The sequence below is a fragment of the Martes martes genome (assembly GCF_963455335.1).
Source record: "Martes martes genome assembly, chromosome: 6".
Lineage (NCBI taxonomy): Eukaryota > Metazoa > Chordata > Mammalia > Carnivora > Mustelidae > Martes > Martes martes.
In genome coordinates, this window is record NC_137893.1 from 147,461,564 (window position 1) to 147,481,817 (window position 20,254).

Consider the following 20,254-nt stretch of genomic DNA (forward strand, 5'->3'; position numbering starts at 1 on the left):
CCTATTCACTGAATGCTGGTGAGATAAGCTCAAAAAGATCTAAATAAATGGGAGAAATATACCACGGTCATGTATTGGAATATTCAGTAATATTAAGATGTCAGTTCTCCCCAAATTGATTTATAGATTCAATGAAATCCAAAGTAAAATCCCAGAATTTTTGGTAGAAATTGACAAGCTGTTTCGAAAATTCATATGGAAATGGAAATGACCTACAATAGCCAAAACAACTTTGAAAAGGTTGAAGGGCTGATACACCCTATTTCAAGAATTACTGTAAAGATATTAGTAATCAAAAGAGAAAGGTACTGGAGTAAAGGCAGACAAACAGATCATTTGAACAGAACACAAAGTCCAGAAATAGACTCACATGAATATGAACAACGTTTCAGCAAACATTTGAAGGCAATTCAGTGGAGGAAAAAAACCTAAAAATTACACAGCACCTAAAAGCAATTATAAAACATTTGTGACCTTGGCGTAGGCAAAGATTTCTCAGCCATATCACCAACATGACCATTAAAAAAAAAAAAAGATAAAATCGTAATTCATGAATATTTAAAATTTTATCTTCAAAGCACACTATTAAGAAAGTGAAGACAGCCCACAGACTGGAAGAAATATTCACACATCATTGCACTGATAAAGGACTGGCATAGAAAACGAACAGCCCAAGGAAAAAAATGGGCGAAGTCTTGAACAGATAATTCAGCAAAAGGCTTTGTAGGAATGACAAATAATCCCCCAAAGATGCTCACTGTCATTAGTCACTAGGAGATGCAAATTAAAATTACAGTAAGTTACACACCTATTAAGTTGTCTAAAATGAAAGACTGACCTTACCAAGTGCTGGCAAGAATGCGTAGCAAAGGAAAGCTCATACACTGCTGGTAGGGACGTGAAGGAGAATAAATATTAGAGAATAATCTGAGTCTCTTAGCAAGTACAGCCAACCATCCCACTCTTAGGTATTTACTGAAGAGAAATGAAAGCATATGTCTATACGAAGACTTGTACACAAATGTCCATACCAACTTCATTTTTTTTAAAAGATTTTACTTATTTAATTGACACACAGAGAAAGAGAGAGAGAGACAGCGAGAGAGGGAACACAAGCAGGGGGAGTGGGAGAGGGAGAAGCTGGCTTCCTGATGAGCAGGGAGCCCGATGCGGGGGCTGGATCCTGGAACCCTGGGATCATGACCTGAGCCGAAGGCAGACGCTTGACCAACTGAGCCACCCAGGTACCCCACCAACTTAATTTTTAAGAGACCCCAAGTGAAAAGAACCCAAATGTCTCTCATAGGTAAATGTACAAACTGTGGTATATCCAGTTTCTTGAACACTCAACAAGAAAAGAAGGGATTACTGATACCTGCAAAGACATGCATGAATCTCCAAATAATTGTGTGGAATGAAAGAAGCCAGACCAAAAAAGGATGCAACATACTGTATTCCATTCATATCCAATTCTAAAAAATACAAACTAAGTTTATAGCAACCGGAAGCCCAGCCTGGAGATGAGAGTGGTGTGGAGGGAGGAATTATCAAGGCCCACACATTAACACTTTTGGGGGATCGATACGTTCGTTATATTGATGGTGGTGATTATTTCACAGGTGTGCACATGTTAAAACATGTACAACTGTATACTTGTGCAGTTTACTGCATATCAATTTCCCTCAGTAAAACTGATTAAAAATTGTAGCTGATTATATTGCAGATTCAAGGCAAATAAATTTAAAAATCTAGGTGAAATAGGTAATTTTCTAGGCAAATAATATATTACCAAAATTGACCCCCATTATAAACAAAAAGCCTAAACAGACTGGTTTTGTAGAAGAAACAGAAAAAGTTACCATGGAACTATCACACAGGAAAGCACCTAGCCCAGATGGTTTTACATCAGAATTCAACCTTCAAAGACCAGCTAATTCCAGTACCCTATAAATTGTTCTAGAGGATTAAAAATGAACAAAAATGTAATTGCTTTCACGATGCAATTAAGATGTTGAAACCTAAACCTGGAAAATATAGTACAAAAAATAAAAAGAAAGTTACAGACCAATTTCCTACAAACATTGAAGAAAAATGTACGAAACAAAATATGAGCAGTTAAGCGCATTAGCATATTAACAGAACACGCCACGTCTGAGCTGGACTTGCCACAGGAACGTAAGGTTGGTTCAGTATCAGAAAATCCTTCCACATAAATACAAGATAGTAATAAAGTTAAGGAAAAAACCCTGTGATTTCTACAGATGCTCTAAAGGCCTTTTACAGAATGCAGTCATTCTTCCTTTTTATTAAGATTCTGAGAGAGTGAGCGAGAGAGCCCAGTTGAGGGGCACAGAGGGAGAGGGAGCAGACTCCCCGATGAGTACAGAGCCTGATGTAGGCTCAATCCCAGGACCCAGGATCATGACCTGAGCAGAAGGCAAATGCTGAACTGACTGGGCCACGCTGGTGCCCTGAATGCAGCCTATCTTCTTTTTTTAAGAAAGAACTTTTTTTTTTTTTTAAGATTTTTATTTATTAGAGAGCAAGCAAGAAAGAGCATGAGCTGTGGGGAGAGGCTGAAGGAGAGAAAGAAGCACACTCCCCACTGAGCAGAGAGCCCAATGTGGGACTTGATCCCAGGACTCTGGGATCATGACCTGAGCTGAAGGCAGATCCTTAACTGACTGAGCCACCCAGGCACCTCTGCAGTCCATCTTCTAAAATGACTGTAATACCTTTTTTTTTTTTTCTTTTGAGAGAGAAAGAGGGCACACAGGGCAGGGGAGGGGCAGAGAGAGAGGGAGAGAGAGAATCTTAAGCTGGCTCCGTGTCCAGCACTGAGCTTGACATGGGACTCATTCTAACCACCGAGATCATGACCTAAGCCGAAATCAAGATGCTTAACTGGCTGAGCCACCCAGGCACCCCAGTAATACTGACTCAAAAAACCTTAGGAATAATCATTGCAAAGTTTTAAAATCTATGTTTCCTATCTTCAGTGACCTACCATAAATTACGTAAGCCTCATTCTCTCTCACAGAGATTGGGCTGTATGAACAACTCACTGAAGAGCTTCTCAAATTCTTTTCACCTGTTTTAGAACTAAAACAAATAAGTAAGTTACTTAAAGTGTCAGCCTTCACAACATTATATTATGTATTATCCGTAAGGGAAAATATCTCCGTCGTTATCTATCAATAGGCTGGATGTTAATTATCTTTCACTATCTCAAGAAAAACAATCAAACCAAAGCTGGAGAATCTATATTCTCTGAAGGACACTTACATGACCTTATGCTGGAGAACACGGAAGCAGTCTCAAATTTAGGAAAGTGTCCAACAAATGAATGATGGGGTTTCTTTCATTACACGTACTAAAACTTCATAAACGTGATTTTTGTGTCCTGGTACAGACAAGCTTATTTAGTCCATAAAGAAAATAAAATTGTAACCGCAGACAATAATCTACTCTTGTTGAATGAATTAAAGCTATGAGAGCAGGCCCGGGAGAAACATGTGTGCACAGTCATCCAGGAGACAGAATCACAAGCCCTGGGATGCAGGGAAGCAACTTCTTTCAAAAGTCCTGGTCACTTACATCTATAAACTCCTCTAGAAAGAAGAACTGCTGGCCTTTTCTTTTCTTGACCTGAGGCCTTCATTCAGTGTTTTTACTGGCTAAACTGGGCAATCAAGAATACCCATTCCCCATAAATCCTGCCCATTTACACTATTTAATTTCCCAGTACTATGGAGATTCTGTTGTGGAGACCTGGTCTTCATCCACTCAACTTCCCACGATCCTCTCGTTTATAAGAACGTCTGTGATATGGATTCAAGTATGTTTACTGAGGTCCAACCACTGTCTGCACTCATCACACTGTCTGGGTTTCCCGTAGCGTGAACTCTCCAAGGTTGAATACAGCCGGTGATTCCATGCAAAGCATTTCCACATTCATCACGTTTATACGATTCCTCTCCTGTGCAGATTCTCTGGTGCACAGTCATCCTGACTTGTGGGTAAAGGCGCTCCTCTTTCCTCCACGTAAGGTTCTGTAGGGTGTCAGTGCTGAATGAAGGCCTCCTCATCGTCATTACATCTCTGCAGTCTCTCATTCATGTGATTCTCTGATGTACAATGAGGCCACGGTAACTGAAAGCTTTCCCACATTCCTTACACTGAGCACTTTCCCATGTGGTGGATCTCCTGGTGGGAAAAGAGGAACCCACTCTAAACCAAAGCCTTTCCAAACTTGTTCTCAAAGAGATTCTCTAAGGTCTCTGGACTCCCTAAAGCTGAATAAGGACTCACCAGTGACTAAAACTTCTCCTGCGCTTACTGCATAGGTGCTGCATTCCTACAGAGACCCCACCGCATGATTTAGCATCTTCAGAATTTTTGGGGTTGGAGACAGGTCTTTATTTTCATTCCCAGTAACACCATCTAAAAAAAAATGCAAAAAATTCAGATGTCGGTCATCTCTTTGCTGAGATGAGACTTAAGATGAAGAACAGTGATAAAAATAAAACCCAGTTTTACCTAAAGTGCAAGCCATTACTGGGCATCTGAACTGTCATCTCAATTTGGCCAAGTGCCCTAAAAAGCACACAAGGTTCCAGTTTGAGTGAGAAGAGACAGCTGGGGGGGAAAGTTTGGAAGAACATGGAGGATTTTCTCACAAAATGAAACAATGAATCAGAAAGGTATAATCAAAAAAGTTAAGAGGAGATAAGTTTGAATCCAGAGATGAAAAATGGAGTATCATGAAATCAAGAGAAATTTTCAATTTGCCAGTGCAAGTTAAAAGGATCATTTAGAGGCACCTGGGTGGCTCAGTGGGTTAAGCCTCTGCCTTCGGCTCAGGTCCTGATCTCAGGGTCCTGGGATGGAGGCCCGAATCAGGCTCTCTGCTCAGTGGGGAGCCTGTTTTCCCCTCTCTCTCTGCCTGCCTCTCTGCCTGCTTGAGATCTCTGTCAAATAAGTAAGTAAAATCTAAAAAAAGAAAAAATGACCATTTATACCGACTGATACGTACCTAGGCCACTACTACAGACAAGCAAATGCTCCACAAGTAAATATTTATTGAGTCAATCAATGAACAGTGGTCTACAATAACAGTTAACTTCAAGCAACAGCAAGAACAGTTTCAAAATACAGACTGTTTTGATATGGAAAAACTAAAGTGGAGAAAATAACTTTTTCAGTAATGTCAAGACTAAACCATAGGAAGAAAGCTGCACTTTGAAGTTAAAGGAGTTGAGAAGGTCAAAGTAAACCAAACAAAACTCCTCACAGATACGGCTGAAAGCTTCTACCTCAAGAATCGGGCAAATAATGAGAAGGAGATGGGTAGAGACAAGTTTTCGTTATTGAGAGTTCTAAAACGCTTCCTTTCAAGGATCTCGCAGATACCTTTTCTCATCGGCTTTCCGTTCCAAAAGGTGATAATGCTCAAACTATGACAGGGGCTTAACAGACTGCACTTAAAACCCTGGATTCCAACGCACTATCTGTGCTATAAGCACTTCTTGTGCTGTTCTTTAGCCTGGACCCTAAAGGCAATGGGATGAAGCTGGTCTTGGAAAACTGGATTTGAAGTCGTCCAAACAACAACCCAATACGGAAAAACTTCCCAGAGGTGCACTCGAATACAAAGGAGAATTAAAGCCCATGAGGGAGGTGCTGGGTTTGGGCTGCAGAGACGTGTGGTGGATCCCGAAGTTTGGTTTTACTGCTTTTTCTGCTATTCCAGAAGACTTTCACTACTCACGCCATATCATACGTGATTATCCCAACCCTTCCCACCTGATGGTTTTCCTCCAAGCTATCTCCAACTTTTCTAGCGTAAGTGATGCCTCTTCTCCACATTCTGGGTACTATCCCTGCCTGAATGCAGCTTCCCAGCGAGGTGTCAGGACCGGCTTCAGCACCTGCTCCTTGGTCTACTTCTGGTCTCAGCAACCGTGGGCGAAGCTCTCTCAGTCTTCTGACAGCCCTGGGAGGCCCAGGTAGCTCTATCTCCTGATAGCAGCAACTTAAAGTCTGAAGGACTATCTGCGACTTCTTTGCCAGAGTGGTCCCCGGCACGGCCCTCTCCCTCTGCCATCAGTCACCATCAGGGACCTTCCCGCAGGAGGACCGCCATTCTGGAATGAGCGCACTCAGGAGAAGATTCACACCAGCCTGGGGTCCACACCGGTTTTTCAGAAGTATTTCCTTGTAGCTAGTCTTCTTCCTGGGGCACAAAATAACACTGTTAACAGAAACTCTAATTTTTGTTTAGCTCCTTGACTCAAGAACTCACTACCCAGACAAGGCACTGAAAGAAAATGGAACTTCGTCAGGAAGCTAAATAAGTTAAGGAAGTGGGAGGGAATTTGCAAATTCTTAGTTAGCACCAGGTGCTAAAATCTTTCACTTCCTAAATGTTTGTTAATAAAACTTGAAAGACCCTGACCCTCTTCCCTTGGGCTCTCCCCTTCAGAGAATGCCGAACAGACGGTAGAGAAAATAACATCAGAAATGAGAAAATAATAACAGCTCATATTTATTTAAAGTTCTACACCTTTACTCGTTTAAGTGGGCACTGTCGGAAGCCCACGGACCGCTGAACGATTCTGCGTACAGAGATAAGGCTTTCGCTACCAGCAGTAAGCGGCCTCCGACCTTCCGCACGGCAGGGTCGGGACGCACATGCTCTCCCCGACCAGCCCCGCCTCCCGTTTACAAAACCGGGACCCCAGACTCTCCTCTTCCCAAGAGCCCAGGTAGCCCAACGCAACTCAAACCTTGGAAGGTTTGACCCCCCCTGCAACTCTCGGAGATCGGCCCCCACCCTCCCACACCCGCCCCCGGAGACCCGCCCCCGCACAGGTGCGCGCCGAGTCTCGCGGGCTCGCGCTTCCGGGCCGGCTGCAGCCCCCGCCGCCGCGCCGTCCGGTCTCCTCTAGGAATCGGGAGGCTTTCTCCTCTCGGTGGTTGCCTGGCTGCGTCCCCGCCCCGCACAGCCTCCGGCGGCGCCCGCCCGTGAGTGGGGCCCACGCTCCCAGGACAAAGAGCGCGAACCTGGGCTGCGCTGAGAAAAGGCGGGGGGCGAGGTCTGTCCCCGAGGGGGGGGAGTTCCCGCGGGCCCCGGCGGCGGCCCACGCAGCGGTCCTGGGGACACCGCACGCGGTCCCAGTGACCTGCGGCTGCGCGCGCACGGGACTGCACCCTGGAGGGAAGCGCGGTGTAGACAACCCATCTACCCCACGGAACGCCCAGTCGGTGGCTCCTACTGTCACCACTTACCCTGTCGGAAACCGAGACCCCACAGGGTAAATCACTCGCCCGAATTCAGTTTGGCTACAGAAAACTCCCGTTTTTTAGAGGGTGTGAAACGATGGGATCACTGGAGTAGGCACAAGCGAGGCACTAGATCAGAAAGTCAAGTCCGCGTACCGAGCCCAAGAGGGGTCAGTAAGATCTAACCGTAATTCACAGATGACAAGTAACGGCCACTTAGAGGTCCTTCTGGGGATACCCAGGACCAGGCTATCTGGGCTAAGATGATCCGTGGAACAAACATGTATCCCCCAAAGATCACCTTCACTTAAGCTGGGTGAAAGCTCCGGGAGCCCTGACCTTCCAGGCTTTCAGACCCGCAAGTGTGGGCGAGGAGTCAGTGGTTTCCATGAACTCAAGGGAAAACCGCTGCTCTCCATGATGGTCTTACAGTGTGAGCCAAGGACCTACCCAACTGAGTTTACTTATCATGAATGGCTTTGTCAAAATCAAATTATATGTATAAAATAAAACCTACGTACAACACATTTTTATAGAATATAGTCATACACATATTCTCTCTCTGTATATAAAATACTATACATATATAAAAATGTGCAAGGACTCCTTACCAACTACACCCAAAAACATTTGGCATGAGAGAAAACCTACTAAAGAAATTCCAATAAAATGAACTGCTAGGGGCATCTGGGTGGCTCAGTGGGTTGAGCCTCTGCCTTCTGCTCCAGTCATGATCTCAGGGTCCTAGAATAGAGCCCAGCATCGGGATCTCTGCTGGGTGGGGAGCCTGCTTCCCCCCACCCCACCCCCTGCCACCTTCCTCTCTGCCTACTTGTGATCTGTCAAATAAATGAATAAAAAATCTTTAAAAAAAAATGAACTACTAGAGGGACTGTGATGAGAACTTTTCAGTGTGAAAGGATGGAAGTCAAGAATATTTAACTAAAGGTTATCAGATGATAATCCCTAAGCTGAATAGGACAATTTGTTGCCCAAATAAATTCTGGGCTTGTGGAGTCAGGACAGGCACCTGAAAGAACTATTTTATATAATTATCTGTTTCCTTTAATCCTAGTCATGGCATTAGCTACAAATATAAAACCCTCATCAAGAATAGATCCATATGGGTTACCGGACAGATCTATAATGGGACATCTACATCTTTATGATTTGTATTACCGAAGACTGCCAAAAATCCCATATTCTGTCAGAATGGAAGGTGATCCTCTCCTGTAAAGAGCCCATTTTTAGTGGAATGTCTCCTGTGGACACCCTCTCTGTGAGGGAACACGCATTAGGGTTCACGTTCCACTGACCAAACCCCATCCACAATCTGGTGAGCAGAAAGGGTGGTGATATTATTACCTTGGGTGCATGGACCTAGGACTCTGGGGTTTCTGACGTATCTTTTAAAAAAGAGTGACAGGAGTAGAAAAGTTTCCACAGACATCAATTACCACTGCAACACAGGGTTCCTTTAACTGAAACAGGAAGTGTGGGCTCTAGAATTGGGCTGCTTGGGTTCAAAGCTGGGTTCCACCATATATTAACTTTGTGACCACAGGCAGCTTCAATGCTAAAAATAAAATAAAGCACCTAGTAGGGCCTGGCCCTTAGTAAGCCCTATATGTTACATATTTTTAACAAATTTTATTCTCGACTCCCAAAGATGGCCAATAAGGGCTTTGAGTGTGAGAACTCTGTGATAAATAATCTAGGGGAGATAACAAGAGGCTATTTCTGTTCAGAGCACAGTAGTGTGGACCTGCTCTCCACTGCTGGCCTCACCCCACAACTGACATGGCTCAATTCAGAGCCCTGCTCAATCCCATTCTCTTTCCTCAGTAGCTTTATCTCCTACCGAAAATTCCAGCAACCTCTTCGTACACCTGGGGGTTTCTTGGAGGGGGGCCAGCTTTCTTCCCTTTGCAGTCCCTGTTACACCCCCCGCGGCCCGTTTGTCAGGTTACTCTTCATTCAAAGCCCCCTTCACTTTTTATTGCTTTAAGGAATTTTTTTTTTTTTACTTGAGAGAGAGCGCACGCTCGAGCACACAGATGGAGAGGGGGGCAGAGGGACAGGGAGAAGCAGACTCCCCGACAAGCAGGGAATCCGATGCGGGGCTCGATCCCAGGACCCCGGGATCATGACCCGAGCCAAAGGCAGATGCCTAACCGACCACGCCACCCAGGCGGCACCCCTGCTTTAAGGAATGTGATTCTCCCCCAACCTCTCCAGCTTTTTGTCTTAAACACTCAGTATCTTGTTCACCTTGAATCAATGAGAAAAGCAGCTCAATCTCACTCTCATCCTTAATATTATTTCTAAGTCACTGCTTTGTGATTCGAGTGGTACACCAGTGCCTCAACCTGGCTGTTACGTCACTACTCTTGACTGACATTATTTCTACCTTGGACTTGCTGCCATTTTACATTTTTCCTTTCTATCCTACTGCTTGTTATTGCTGATGGTTTCAAAATCCACAAAGGTTAGCTGCTTCAGAGGACCCTGATTTCCTAGATCCTGTCCCTGTTAGACCGTATCTACCTTTTATCCACAGAGACGCACTCTGGGCTTCATCACTTCGTCACTCTGTTCGCCACACTCTCCCATTCTGTGTCTAAGCTGTCCTGTCCTCCACTTGCCCCTGGGCCTTCCACTTCCATGTTGCCAGTTCAGCGGCAGTTATACTGTGTCCCCCTAATCCTGGATAGTGGGACCTCTTTGATGCCTACCTGGAAATGCCACCCCACCCCACCCCTTCTTGGTACTGCAACGATACTTAAGTACAAGAAACAACCAGAACAAAACCCCCACCTTTAAGAGTTATGAACCGCATGCTAGGTAATAGTTATATCCCGATGTTCCGGGTCTCTGTCTACAGCTCCTTTGTACTAGGCAATTAAAGGCGTCAGAATGGCAGATGGACTAATGCGTCTGCGCTGAGAAAGTGTTAAGCAGAAGATGTAAATAAGAGCACTGTGAACAGAAAGCCAAGTTTAAAATAAGAATCACAGGGGCGCCTGGGTGGCTCAGTGGGTTAAGCCTCTGCCTTCGGCTCGGGTCATGATCCCGGGGTCCTGGGATCGAGCCCCGCATCGGAGTGTCTGTTCAGTGGGGAGCCTGCTTCCCCACCTCACCGCCTGCCTCTGCCTACTTGTGATCTCTGTCAAATAAATAAAATCTTTCAAAAAAAAAAAAAAAAGAATCATGTTCTCATGAGCAGTAGGCTTCGAAAGGCTCAAAGGGACTCTGAGGAGTGACTTCAGTTTAGCCACCATGTCTGAAGTCCGATCCGGTGACGAGACATGCTCATACAGGTTCTCGTCACTAAGCATCGAGGAGCTTGTAGGAGTGAGAGATGCAAGGCAGGCCGAGCTGGGAAAGGGAACAGGAGCACACACAGCTCGGAGCTCTCAGGCGCACTCGGGGCAACAAACTGTTTCCTGGATGTAAAAAAGAGCTAGTTCCCAACCCCAGCTGCCTCGGTGTCTCATGTGCGCAGCTCCCAGGCTGGTCTTAGGACAAACACCTAAATAAAGAGTCCTCAACTTGTGACTGAGTTTTCAAATGTTCATGGGCTTTGCTCTGTTGCGAACTCAGAATGTCCTCCCATGGTCATGTAAATTCCAATCCCAAAGCAAATCTGACACATGTCATAATATGCCTGTTACAGTACTAACACCATTATTATTTTTATGGGAAAATGTGCTCACATTTACAGCTCAGAAGCGACATCACTATTTCTCCAGGGACTCTTCTGGTTCCAAACCAGTGTTAATACTCTTGTGTTCTGGACAGGGCGACCGATGGAGGGGTCAGAGACAGGGGCCATAGGGAAAGGCGGCAGAGTGCATTACAGGAGCCGGGAGGAGATGGGATGGAGACTCGGGGCTAGGTCCGACGGCAGTTAGGAGTAGTTAAAGGAGGGTAAGTATCCGTTTCTCCCCTCCCCCTTTGCTCACCACTCCAGGGCCACTCACCAGCTAGAGGTGAGGGGTGAGAGGACCCTGGAGTTGTGTGGGGTGAGGTGGGCGGGGTGGGGGTTAATCTCAGAAACTGCAGTCGGCCTTGCCAAGGTAGCAAGGGAAGGAAATCAAAGGACAGCTCAGCGAAGATCAAAAATCCTCTGTAAAGAAGATAAACAGACCAGGAGCCACGCGCGCCTCTCTGTGGCTGCCGGGCACCCGCAATAATGGCCACAGACCGTCATCCCGGACGGAACTGCTCACCCAGCAAAACAGAAGCAGAGCCAACCAGTCATCGGCTCATCTGTTCTCACGAGTCCCAAGGGACAGTCACTAACCTTTGGCTCTTTGATGTGCTCAAGAAGGTATACAGACCAAGAAATTGTAAACCAGTTCTGCAGAGCAGTTGTTAGGGAATTGAGAACATGAGAACTACGTAACTGGGGGAAAGAGAGGTTAGAGGCAAACAGAGAACCCTAGCGCCCTCCCTAACCAACCACGAAGCCTTGTGCTCTGAGGACCCCGGGAGCCTTCAAATGTAGGTCCGTCTCCTATTTTGACGCCCTTAAATTTGAAGAGGTGGGAAGGCCAGCCCGAAGCCCTTACGGCAGGACGGTGGTCAGGTTCCCTGTGTTCTCTATGGTCCCGCGGGCCCCTGTCCGCTGTCGGGCTTCCCTTACGCTCCGAACCAGCAGCGGTGCCTGCTTACGGGAAAGTGTTCGCACGTCCACGCCCCACAGGCAACCATGAAGGCAGCTGGGATTCAATGCAGTGAGGCAGGAGGTCTGTGAGTGGGACTCGGGCGTTTTGCTCAGTGAAGTGGAGGGATCCCTAGAGCGACGGACAGGACTTGAGGTCGGAGACCTACACTTCAGTGGCTGGGCTTTCCCTTGTGACACTGTAGCTACATCACCGTCTCTGTATGCAAGAGCGTCCTCACCTTTCCAATGGCCAATAATTTGAGAGATATTTTAGGAATGAAGTCAAAGAGGCATTCTTGCCCTCCTAGTCTGTCCCCAAGCTCTGTTGCCAACGTACCGCCAACAACTGCCCAACTGAACAGATCCTGTACCTCAGGTCGGCTCGCGTGCTTCCAAACCACGAGCACTCTTGCCTCTGCCTACATTTCCTTCACCCTAAATGCTTTCCATTTTGCCCTCCAATTCCGCCCACCCAACCCTTAGCACAGTAAGATCTTTCCTGACCCCCCAAGGCACCAGCGGTCCGTCCTACCGGATGGACAGCACTTACTGTGTGCCACGAACCACTTCCAAGACATAGGACCTGTGTCAATTCTCCTGTCCTGCTGCGGTCTCACCTAACCTCACATGCAGATCTTAGCTATCCCCAACTAAACCGTCAACTTCCGAGAAGAGGAATGTGGCGTTCTGCTTCTTGATCTCTACAGCACCTGACAGAACGGGCGGCACACAGGGAATTCTTTATCAATATCTGAGGCTTCCTTATAGCAACAGTGATCGGCGTTCTGCCCTAAATGATTTCAAAGCCTGCACTCTGGGACCCAGCCGCCCCGCAGTCATCATACAGGAACAGGTTTCTCTCCTCTGTGGGTAGTCTGATGTTGAGTAAGAGCTGAGGTCTGCCTGAACGACTCCCCACACTCTTCACATGTACAAGGACCACCTCTAGCATGGGTTCTCTGGTGTTTACTAAGATCTGACCTCTGTCTGAAGGCTTTGCCACATTCGTCACATTGGTAGGGTTTCTCCCCAGTGTGGATTCTCTGGTGCTGGATGAGGCTGGTGATTCCGCGGAAGGCATTCCCACACTCATCGCACTTGTAGGGCCTCTCTCCAGTGTGGATTCTCTGATGTTCCGTGAGGACGGATCTTTGCGTGAAAGCCTTCCCACACTCATCACATTTATAAGGTCTCTCCCCAGTGTGAATTCGCTGATGTTCTGTAAGACTCGTCCTCTGAATAAAGGCTTTTCCACATACATCACACTTGTAAGGTTTCTCCCCAGTGTGGATCCTCTGGTGCTGAACAAGGCCGCTCTGACTGAAGGATTTCCCACACTCCTTACACTGATGGCACTTTTCTTTGTGGTGGATCTCCTGGTGGGAAACCAGGGATGAGTTATAAACAAAGGCTTTTCCACACGCGCTGCACTCATAGGGCTTCGCCCCAGTGTGAACTCCTTGATGCTGAGTAAGTATCGAGCGCCGACTGAAACTTTTATTACACTGAGTACAATGGTACGGTTTGTCTCTCGTGTGGATCTTGAGATGGTGAAAGAGGCCTGCTTTCTGGCTGAAGGCTTTGCCGCACTCATTACAGTGGTAGTGTTTCTCTCCTGTGTGAAGTCTCTGATGTTGGTTAAGAGCTGACCACCGGCCAAAGGCTTTGTCACACTCATTACATTTATACGGTTTCTCTCCAGTGTGGATTATTTTGTGCCGGATAAGCACAGTTCTCCCACGGAATGTTTTTCCACATTCCTCGCACTTGTAAGGCCTGTCTCCAGTATGGACCCTCTGATGTTCTACAAGGCGCGAGTGCGGACTGAAGGCTTTCCCACACTCCTTGCACTCGTGAGGTTTTCCTCCTGGACAGAACCTCTGCTGTTCACCCCGACGGACTCTGTTTTCTTCACCTGTAGGTTGTTCACCTTCCCTGGAGTGTCCAGAAGACTCTTCTGGTTTTGCTTCAGGATCATCAGCTCTGCCCTGCGCAGGCCGGAACACTTCACGGTTAAATCCAGACCTGTTCTCATGTGGTTCTATTTCTTCAGAAATTTCTTGCTTTAAATTCCTGTACTCGTTCCCAGTCCCAACACCTGAAACTACAATGGATCACCGAGTCAATGAGTTTCCAACACAAGATTCGTCGGTGAAAAACACATAAGAACCTAGAGTTTCTGCAGGACTATGAAACGGCATAAGAACGCAGGACAGACATAATACGTAAAACTCCAAAAATTGTTATGGAAAAGACCAGTAACCCAATAGAAACTGGGCAAAGGAAAAACTGTCTCCAGAAAAATTAATACAGTAGTTCTTAAACGTAAGATGCTCCACCTCCAAAAAAGGAAAAAGCAGATTTAAACAATACTGAGACATGATTTTCACCCATCACCCTGCCCATCGGTAAGATGTAACACCATGTTCATGAAATGAGTGTCACACATTGCCAGCGGGAGTGTAAACTGACCCAAGCCTTATAGAGGGCAATTTGACAACATCCATCAAAATTACAAATGTACTTAACCTTTGGCTTAGTAATTCCACAAACAGAAATTTATCTTGCAGTTCACCACAGCACCCCCTGTTAGAATAAAACACTGGGGACAACTTGGGGGATGGGTAAGTTAACTGTGTGATTCATCCATACATTTTATTACTAAGCTGCTGTTAAGAAAAAAAAAATGCAAGCTTTTACCATCTTAGTGATAAAGAGAAGAAAGGGTATTTATTTGTTTGAATATGAAAACATATATATCTCTAGGGAAGGACACACAAGAACTTAAAACACTGACAAACTATTTCAGGGCTGGAAGACCAGACGGCTGAGGGAATGAAGTGGAATGAAAACTTTTCACTAAATAATTTAAAATTTTTGTTTTTGAACTAGATGAATTTTTACCTACTTTAAAAAAATAAATGGAAAAGAATAAATATAGGGGCGCCTGGGTGGCTCAGTCATTAAGCATCTGCCTGGCTCAAGTCATGATCTCAAGGTCACGGGATCGAGCCCCGCATCGGGCTCCCTGCTCCATGGGAAGCTGCTCCTCCCTCTCCCACTCCCCCTGCTTGTGTCCCCTCTCTTGCTCTCTCTCTGTCAAATAAATAAATAAAACCTTTAAAAAAGGAAAAGAATAAATATAAATGAAGTAGAGATAAGGAAGTTATGGAGTCTTTCATCCATTCACCAACTTTTATTATTCTGCCACGTTTGCTTTATTGTTCCTCTCTTTGTAAGCGGACACATATATACACCTTTTCCTGAACCATCTGAAAAATGCGGTCATCGTGGGGCAGAGGCTTGTTTATGAAGGAGGAAGGATACAGCCAAAGTGAAGACAGTAGTACCGTTGGACAGGATAAAGGCTAGAAAGAGCAAGGAGATCAGTACAATGGAAAACAACTACCAGAAAGACTAAATTAAGTGATCTCAAATAAAACAGTGCAAGAATTCAAAAAATATTTAAACATAAAGAGAGGACAAGACCTGAAGGGCGAGAAACTGAAGTGGCTGAGAGTCTGTGCACGAGAGACTTTGTGACTGATGATCAGGAACAGGGCGAAGTACTAGGGCGGCCCGTCCTCCCCCCCCCCCCCCCCACGGGTCGGTCTGCCTTACCTGGCTCCTCCAGCGGGGCTTCAGGTTCTGGAGACTCACACTTGAGCTGTGCCATCAGGGGTGGGAGGGCCACGGCGGGCTCCTGTTCTGTTCCCAGAGGGGCCGACTCCTGCAAGCGCTGGCCTTGCTCCTCGGTGTGGACTGAGACCTGCGGCAAGAGAAACAGCTCACAGTCTGTGAACAGCAGATAAGAGTACACAATCCACGGCAGTGACATCCAGCTCTCTGACCCCTCAACTTTCTCCCAGACACCAGCCTGCCGTAACCCTCCCCACGGCGCCTCCTCTGGGAAACCTTCCCTGCTCCTGTTCTTCACAGCTAAACCCTGCTGGTTGTGTCACCTTCACTGTTTATGCCTGGAGAAAGGCAGAAGGAAACGAAGGAGGGACAGAGGGTGGAGGACGGAGGAGAAATCTCTTCCCTGTAGGCTCCCGAAGCTGTTCCCTACAGACAGCCTTCCCCAGGCCCCACCCCACCTCCTTCCAGGACGGGACCTTATTTTCTCCTTGCCCAAGGTCATGGTCACAGGAGAGACCACCCACCCTTCATTTCACCACTCCCCGCACCCCCCCCCCCACTTCTTCCCTTCCTCTTAAAGGAAAAAGCCTTTTCTCTTCAATGTGCGTAGGTCTCCACTCTTGCCTTCAACCCCATCCCTTACTGCACCCCTGACCCCTGCTCAGGCAACGGAACTCATTTATTTAGCAGTTTAAGCCATTCTGTGGTTTCTGTGCCTGCAGGGAATCATTTCCCTTGTATTCAAAAGTACGTTTCCCCAGCAGGGTGTGAAATGCTGGGATCCGGGCCCACTCTTGTTCCGCAGTCTGTGGCTTAGTTCAGGAACTCTGGGAGTGGGGGCTGGTTACCTCGACTACATGGCACCGTGTACACAAAGCACATCGCAGGGGGCATTGCCACACCAGGCCCTCAAACTGCTCCCCAATCCCGTTCAGTGGCTACACTCTGTAAATAAGAAATCACCGCACACTGCCTCTATTCTGACAGTTTCATTGTGTAACCTTTGCCCCCAGAATAAGAGCCAAAATCAGAAGGATGCTGAGATGGACAGAAAAAGATGTTTCAACCTCAAATGTGGAGGGAGAAAAAAGCCAGTACAGCGGGCCGTGTCCTCCACCTGTGGATCTCTGGCAAGGCTCAGAAATCGAGTTTAAATTCTGTTAGCTGCCCCCAGCATGCTTCGAGGGAAGGGGCTGGCTGGCAAAACAAACTCAACATGTTTCGCTATGTTCTGTTTTTTAATCAGGGGAAAGCACAAACTCAACACGTTTAAAACCACATTACTTCTGCCTGCACTCGAGAATCCCCTTCTTTCTTTTGGTTCTCTTCCTGTCCCCTTGGCCACTCCTCCATTTCCACTGCCCTGATGACCTCCCTTCATCTCAAAGCCTTAAACATCACCCATATTCTGACAAGTCCCAGTATTGCATTTCTAGCATGGATCCCTCCATCGAATCCCAGCTTGTTATACTCAGTTGCTTGCTCAACTTCTCCAAGTGGATTCTAACAGGAATCTCAAAATTGACACATCCAAAAACCTAGTAACCCTTGATCCCTGTCCTGACCCGAAACCTTCCTCTCTCCCAGCCTTTACCATCTCTGTGAATGATGAATCCATACATCATAACGTTCAGAACAAAAACCTTAGCCGAACCCTGAACTCTCTCTCATATCCCACATGCTACAGAAAAACAAATCCTGTCAAGTGCCACCTCCAGAACAGGCAGGATCCAATCGCATCTCAGCACTTCCACAGCTCCTGCCCTAGTCCAAGCTACCAGCACCTGTTTCTTGCATTGGTACTGAGCCTGTCTCCCTGCTTCTGCATTTGACCTCTCGGCCTCCCATACCCCACCACCCCCAACAGGCCCCGTGTACATCTTCCAACAGAGTGGCTGGATGATTATTTTTACAATTTAGGTCAGGTTAAACCTCTCTTCTGTTCAACTCTCCAGTGACTCAGCACCCCGTTTACTGTCTGCCTCATTAGACTAGACTCCAGCTGGGAGACAACAGCAGCTTCTGCGCTTTGTTCATGGCGGTTTCCAGTGCCCAGAATGGTGCCTGGTACAAAAACCCACATTAGTAAATGTCTCCTGAACAAATGAGTTTTTCCCCAATCCACCTTCCCCTACCCCTTGAACTCTGTTAGGAGCACCTGGATCCCGCCAGTCTCTCAAGCTGGAAGTCCCCAGTGCTCAGCCTGGAAGAGATCGCTCCATGCAGAGTTTTCCCTTCATCCTTTCCTTTTCATCCACTCATCTGTCATCATTTCCAATGAATACTTACCTAACATGCTTCATCCTTTGAAGTCTGTCACAACTCTCTCTCAAACTCACGTCTTTCTGCCACAGGTTCCTCCCCTCCAGTGTTTCATGCCCCAGTGCTGGGCTACCCTTCTTGTTTTTTAATTTCCATTTTATTGTTTTCCTAGCAAGTCTTCCCAGCCTTGACGCTACTGACCAGCTGGGTCAGATAATTCTTTGTTGTATGATGCTGTCCTATACGGGTAATGTCCCTGCCCATCAGCCACTAGATGCCAGTAGCACCTCGCCCTATCTGACAACCAAAAATGTCCCAAGACACTGCCCGATGCCTCTAGGGCACAAAACTGCCAGTGGTTGAGAACCACTGTCTTTTATCAGTATTGAAACAAAACAGAACAGAACAAGATCCTACATACTTTGGTTATATCCTCGGGTTAGAGAAGCTCATTTAGACTCAAAGGGAAAACGTTAGAAGCTTGTGTCCTACAGAATAAAATCTAAATTCCAGGGGTGGTATTCAAGGTCCTGGACTCTGTTTTCAATCCCTACTCACAACTCACCTGTCCAATCTACCTGAGCTTTCTACTACTCCCAGTAACTCCCACCCCTGCCCGACCCCTCCCTCCCAACCTTCTGCTCTGCTCATACCTCCCACTCCTCCAAAGTGGTGACTTTGATTTCTCCTTCGTTTAATCCTTTAATGGAGAAAGGGCAGTGGACACACTGTTGCACAACAGAGCGATGTCCCTTTGAAGAGACTGCTGCCCCACTCCCTTACTATGACCTAACATTTGCTCTTAAGAAATCTTCTGTTTTTGAGCAGCATTTCATCAAACAGAACTCTGTAGGCCTAGTACAGAAGTACACGATCTGTGCACAGAGAAGCTATAGATGTTAGGACTACATTAATCAACTTTCCATGAGGCTAGGGCCTGATCCACCCACATGTCAAGAACACACTTTGGCCTAGAAATCCGTAATTCACTTTTTCTCAATCACAGAACAGATCTCTTTTTTTCACCTGTTCTCCAGGCTCATCCAGCTCCCTCTCCAGGTCCTCCAGCGCGGCCACCGCCTGCTCCCCGCTCTCCGGCTGCTGCTCCCACACCCAGGCCTGCAGCTCCTCGGGCAGGATGGTCAGGAACTGCTCCAGCACCAGCAGCTCCACGATCTGCTCCTTGCTGTGCGTCTCGGGCCGCAGCCACTGGCGGCAGAGCTCCCGCAGCCGGCTCAGCGCCTCGCGGGGTCCAGAGGTCTCCTGGTAGCAGAACTGCCGGAAGTACTGTCGGAAGACCTCCCTGCTGTGGGTGTTGTTCTTCTGCAGGATCTGATGCTGTCTGGTGGCGTCCTCCTCCTCCTCCTCAATCTTTACTTCCAAAAGGTCATCCTGGTCCTCGTGGGCCCGGAGAGCCCAAGGAGATGCCATCATAGCTGTGCAAAAGCTTTATCAGTGCCGCAAGCAAGAGTCCCCGTTAAGTTCTTCCTGGGTGGCCCTGAGAGAGAAGCCGTCACTTCTAACACAAGCTACACCAGGGGCAAAAATTGCAAATTCTAAGAATTTACTTCCGTGCCTTGCAAGCCACCTCCAGGTTAGTCTACGGTACTCCGGGAAATACTCCGATTACAAGAGTCAAGAGCAGACTAACCTAGAGTCTGAGTAAAAGGGACGAAGCGGCCTGAGGATTTTACACACCAACAGCACGGCCCGGCAGGGGACTCCATGCGGGGGCTTCCTGCCGGGCAACCAACGGGAATACACCAACACTTGGAGCAAACGGATCGTCTTGAGGCGTCGGGACACTCTCGCTCGGTCGCCTCTCCTGCAGCGGCCGCACGTCCGGCGGGAACGCTGCCGTCAGCAGCGCAGCAGCCGCAAGACCCCAGCCCCTCGCGCGCTGTCTCCGCTCCTTCCTCCGCGGCAGGCTCGCCGCGTCCCACGGCTCTCCGAGGGCGGCACAGGGCCGCACGCTCCCTCCCCCGCCGCCCGCGGAGGCCTGCCTAAGGGTCCCCCCCCGGGCACGAAAGGTCCCGGACTCCAGACCGCCCACAGCCTGACCCGCCTACAGCGCCCCACAAAGGCCGGAAGCGAGCGGGGTCGGCGCGCGCGCACTTCCGCCGCAGCCGCAGGGAGGGGCGAGCGCTGGCCGGGCAGTTCCCGCGAGGCTCCGCGAGGTCGCGAGAGTTAGGCGGGGGCGCGGGCGCGCACTTCCGCCGCAGCCGCAGGAAGGGGGCGGGCACTGCGGCGGAAGTTAGACGGGCGAGCTGGCCGGTGCGGTAGGTCTCTATCCCCAGCTCCGGCCTCCCCTGCGCTGTCCCCGCCCCACTGTGGGCGAGGCCTGGCAACACCGGCAGTAGGTGCCACTTTGTCCTGCACTTCTCTTTATAAGTAATTAGC

At 47.8% G+C, this 20,254-nt stretch overlaps 1 protein-coding gene across 1 annotated transcript; it reads right to left on the reverse strand.

The window, feature by feature from the left end:
* Positions 1–5,062: 5,062 nt before the first annotated feature.
* On the reverse strand, positions 5,063–19,946 carry ZSCAN12 (zinc finger and SCAN domain containing 12). The gene is made up of 4 exons (XM_080806662.1): positions 18,881–19,946; positions 15,575–15,722; positions 12,935–14,057; positions 5,063–6,235 (listed from the first exon to the last, which is right to left on the reverse strand). Exons 1-4 carry the CDS (start codon positions 19,286–19,288, stop codon positions 6,106–6,108), a joined length of 1,809 nt encoding a protein of 602 aa, XP_080662788.1. The 5' UTR covers positions 19,289–19,946; the 3' UTR covers positions 5,063–6,105.
* Between the last annotated feature and the right edge of the window lie 308 nt (positions 19,947–20,254).

Bases quoted from the DNA above. Each gene is read 5' to 3' on its own strand.
- ZSCAN12 (XM_080806662.1), bottom strand. From the start codon at position 19,288: ATGATGGCATCTCCTTGGGCTCTCCGGGCCCACGAGGACCAGGATGAC. The intron at 15,723-18,880 runs GTGAAAAAAAGA...CTCTTGCCGCAG, and splicing joins TGGATGAGCCTGGAGAACAG to GTCTCAGTCCACACCGAGGA. The intron at 6,236-12,934 runs GTCAGATCTTAG...TTTGTGCCCCAG, and splicing joins GGCAAAGCCTTCAGACAGAG to GAAGAAGACTAGCTACAAGG.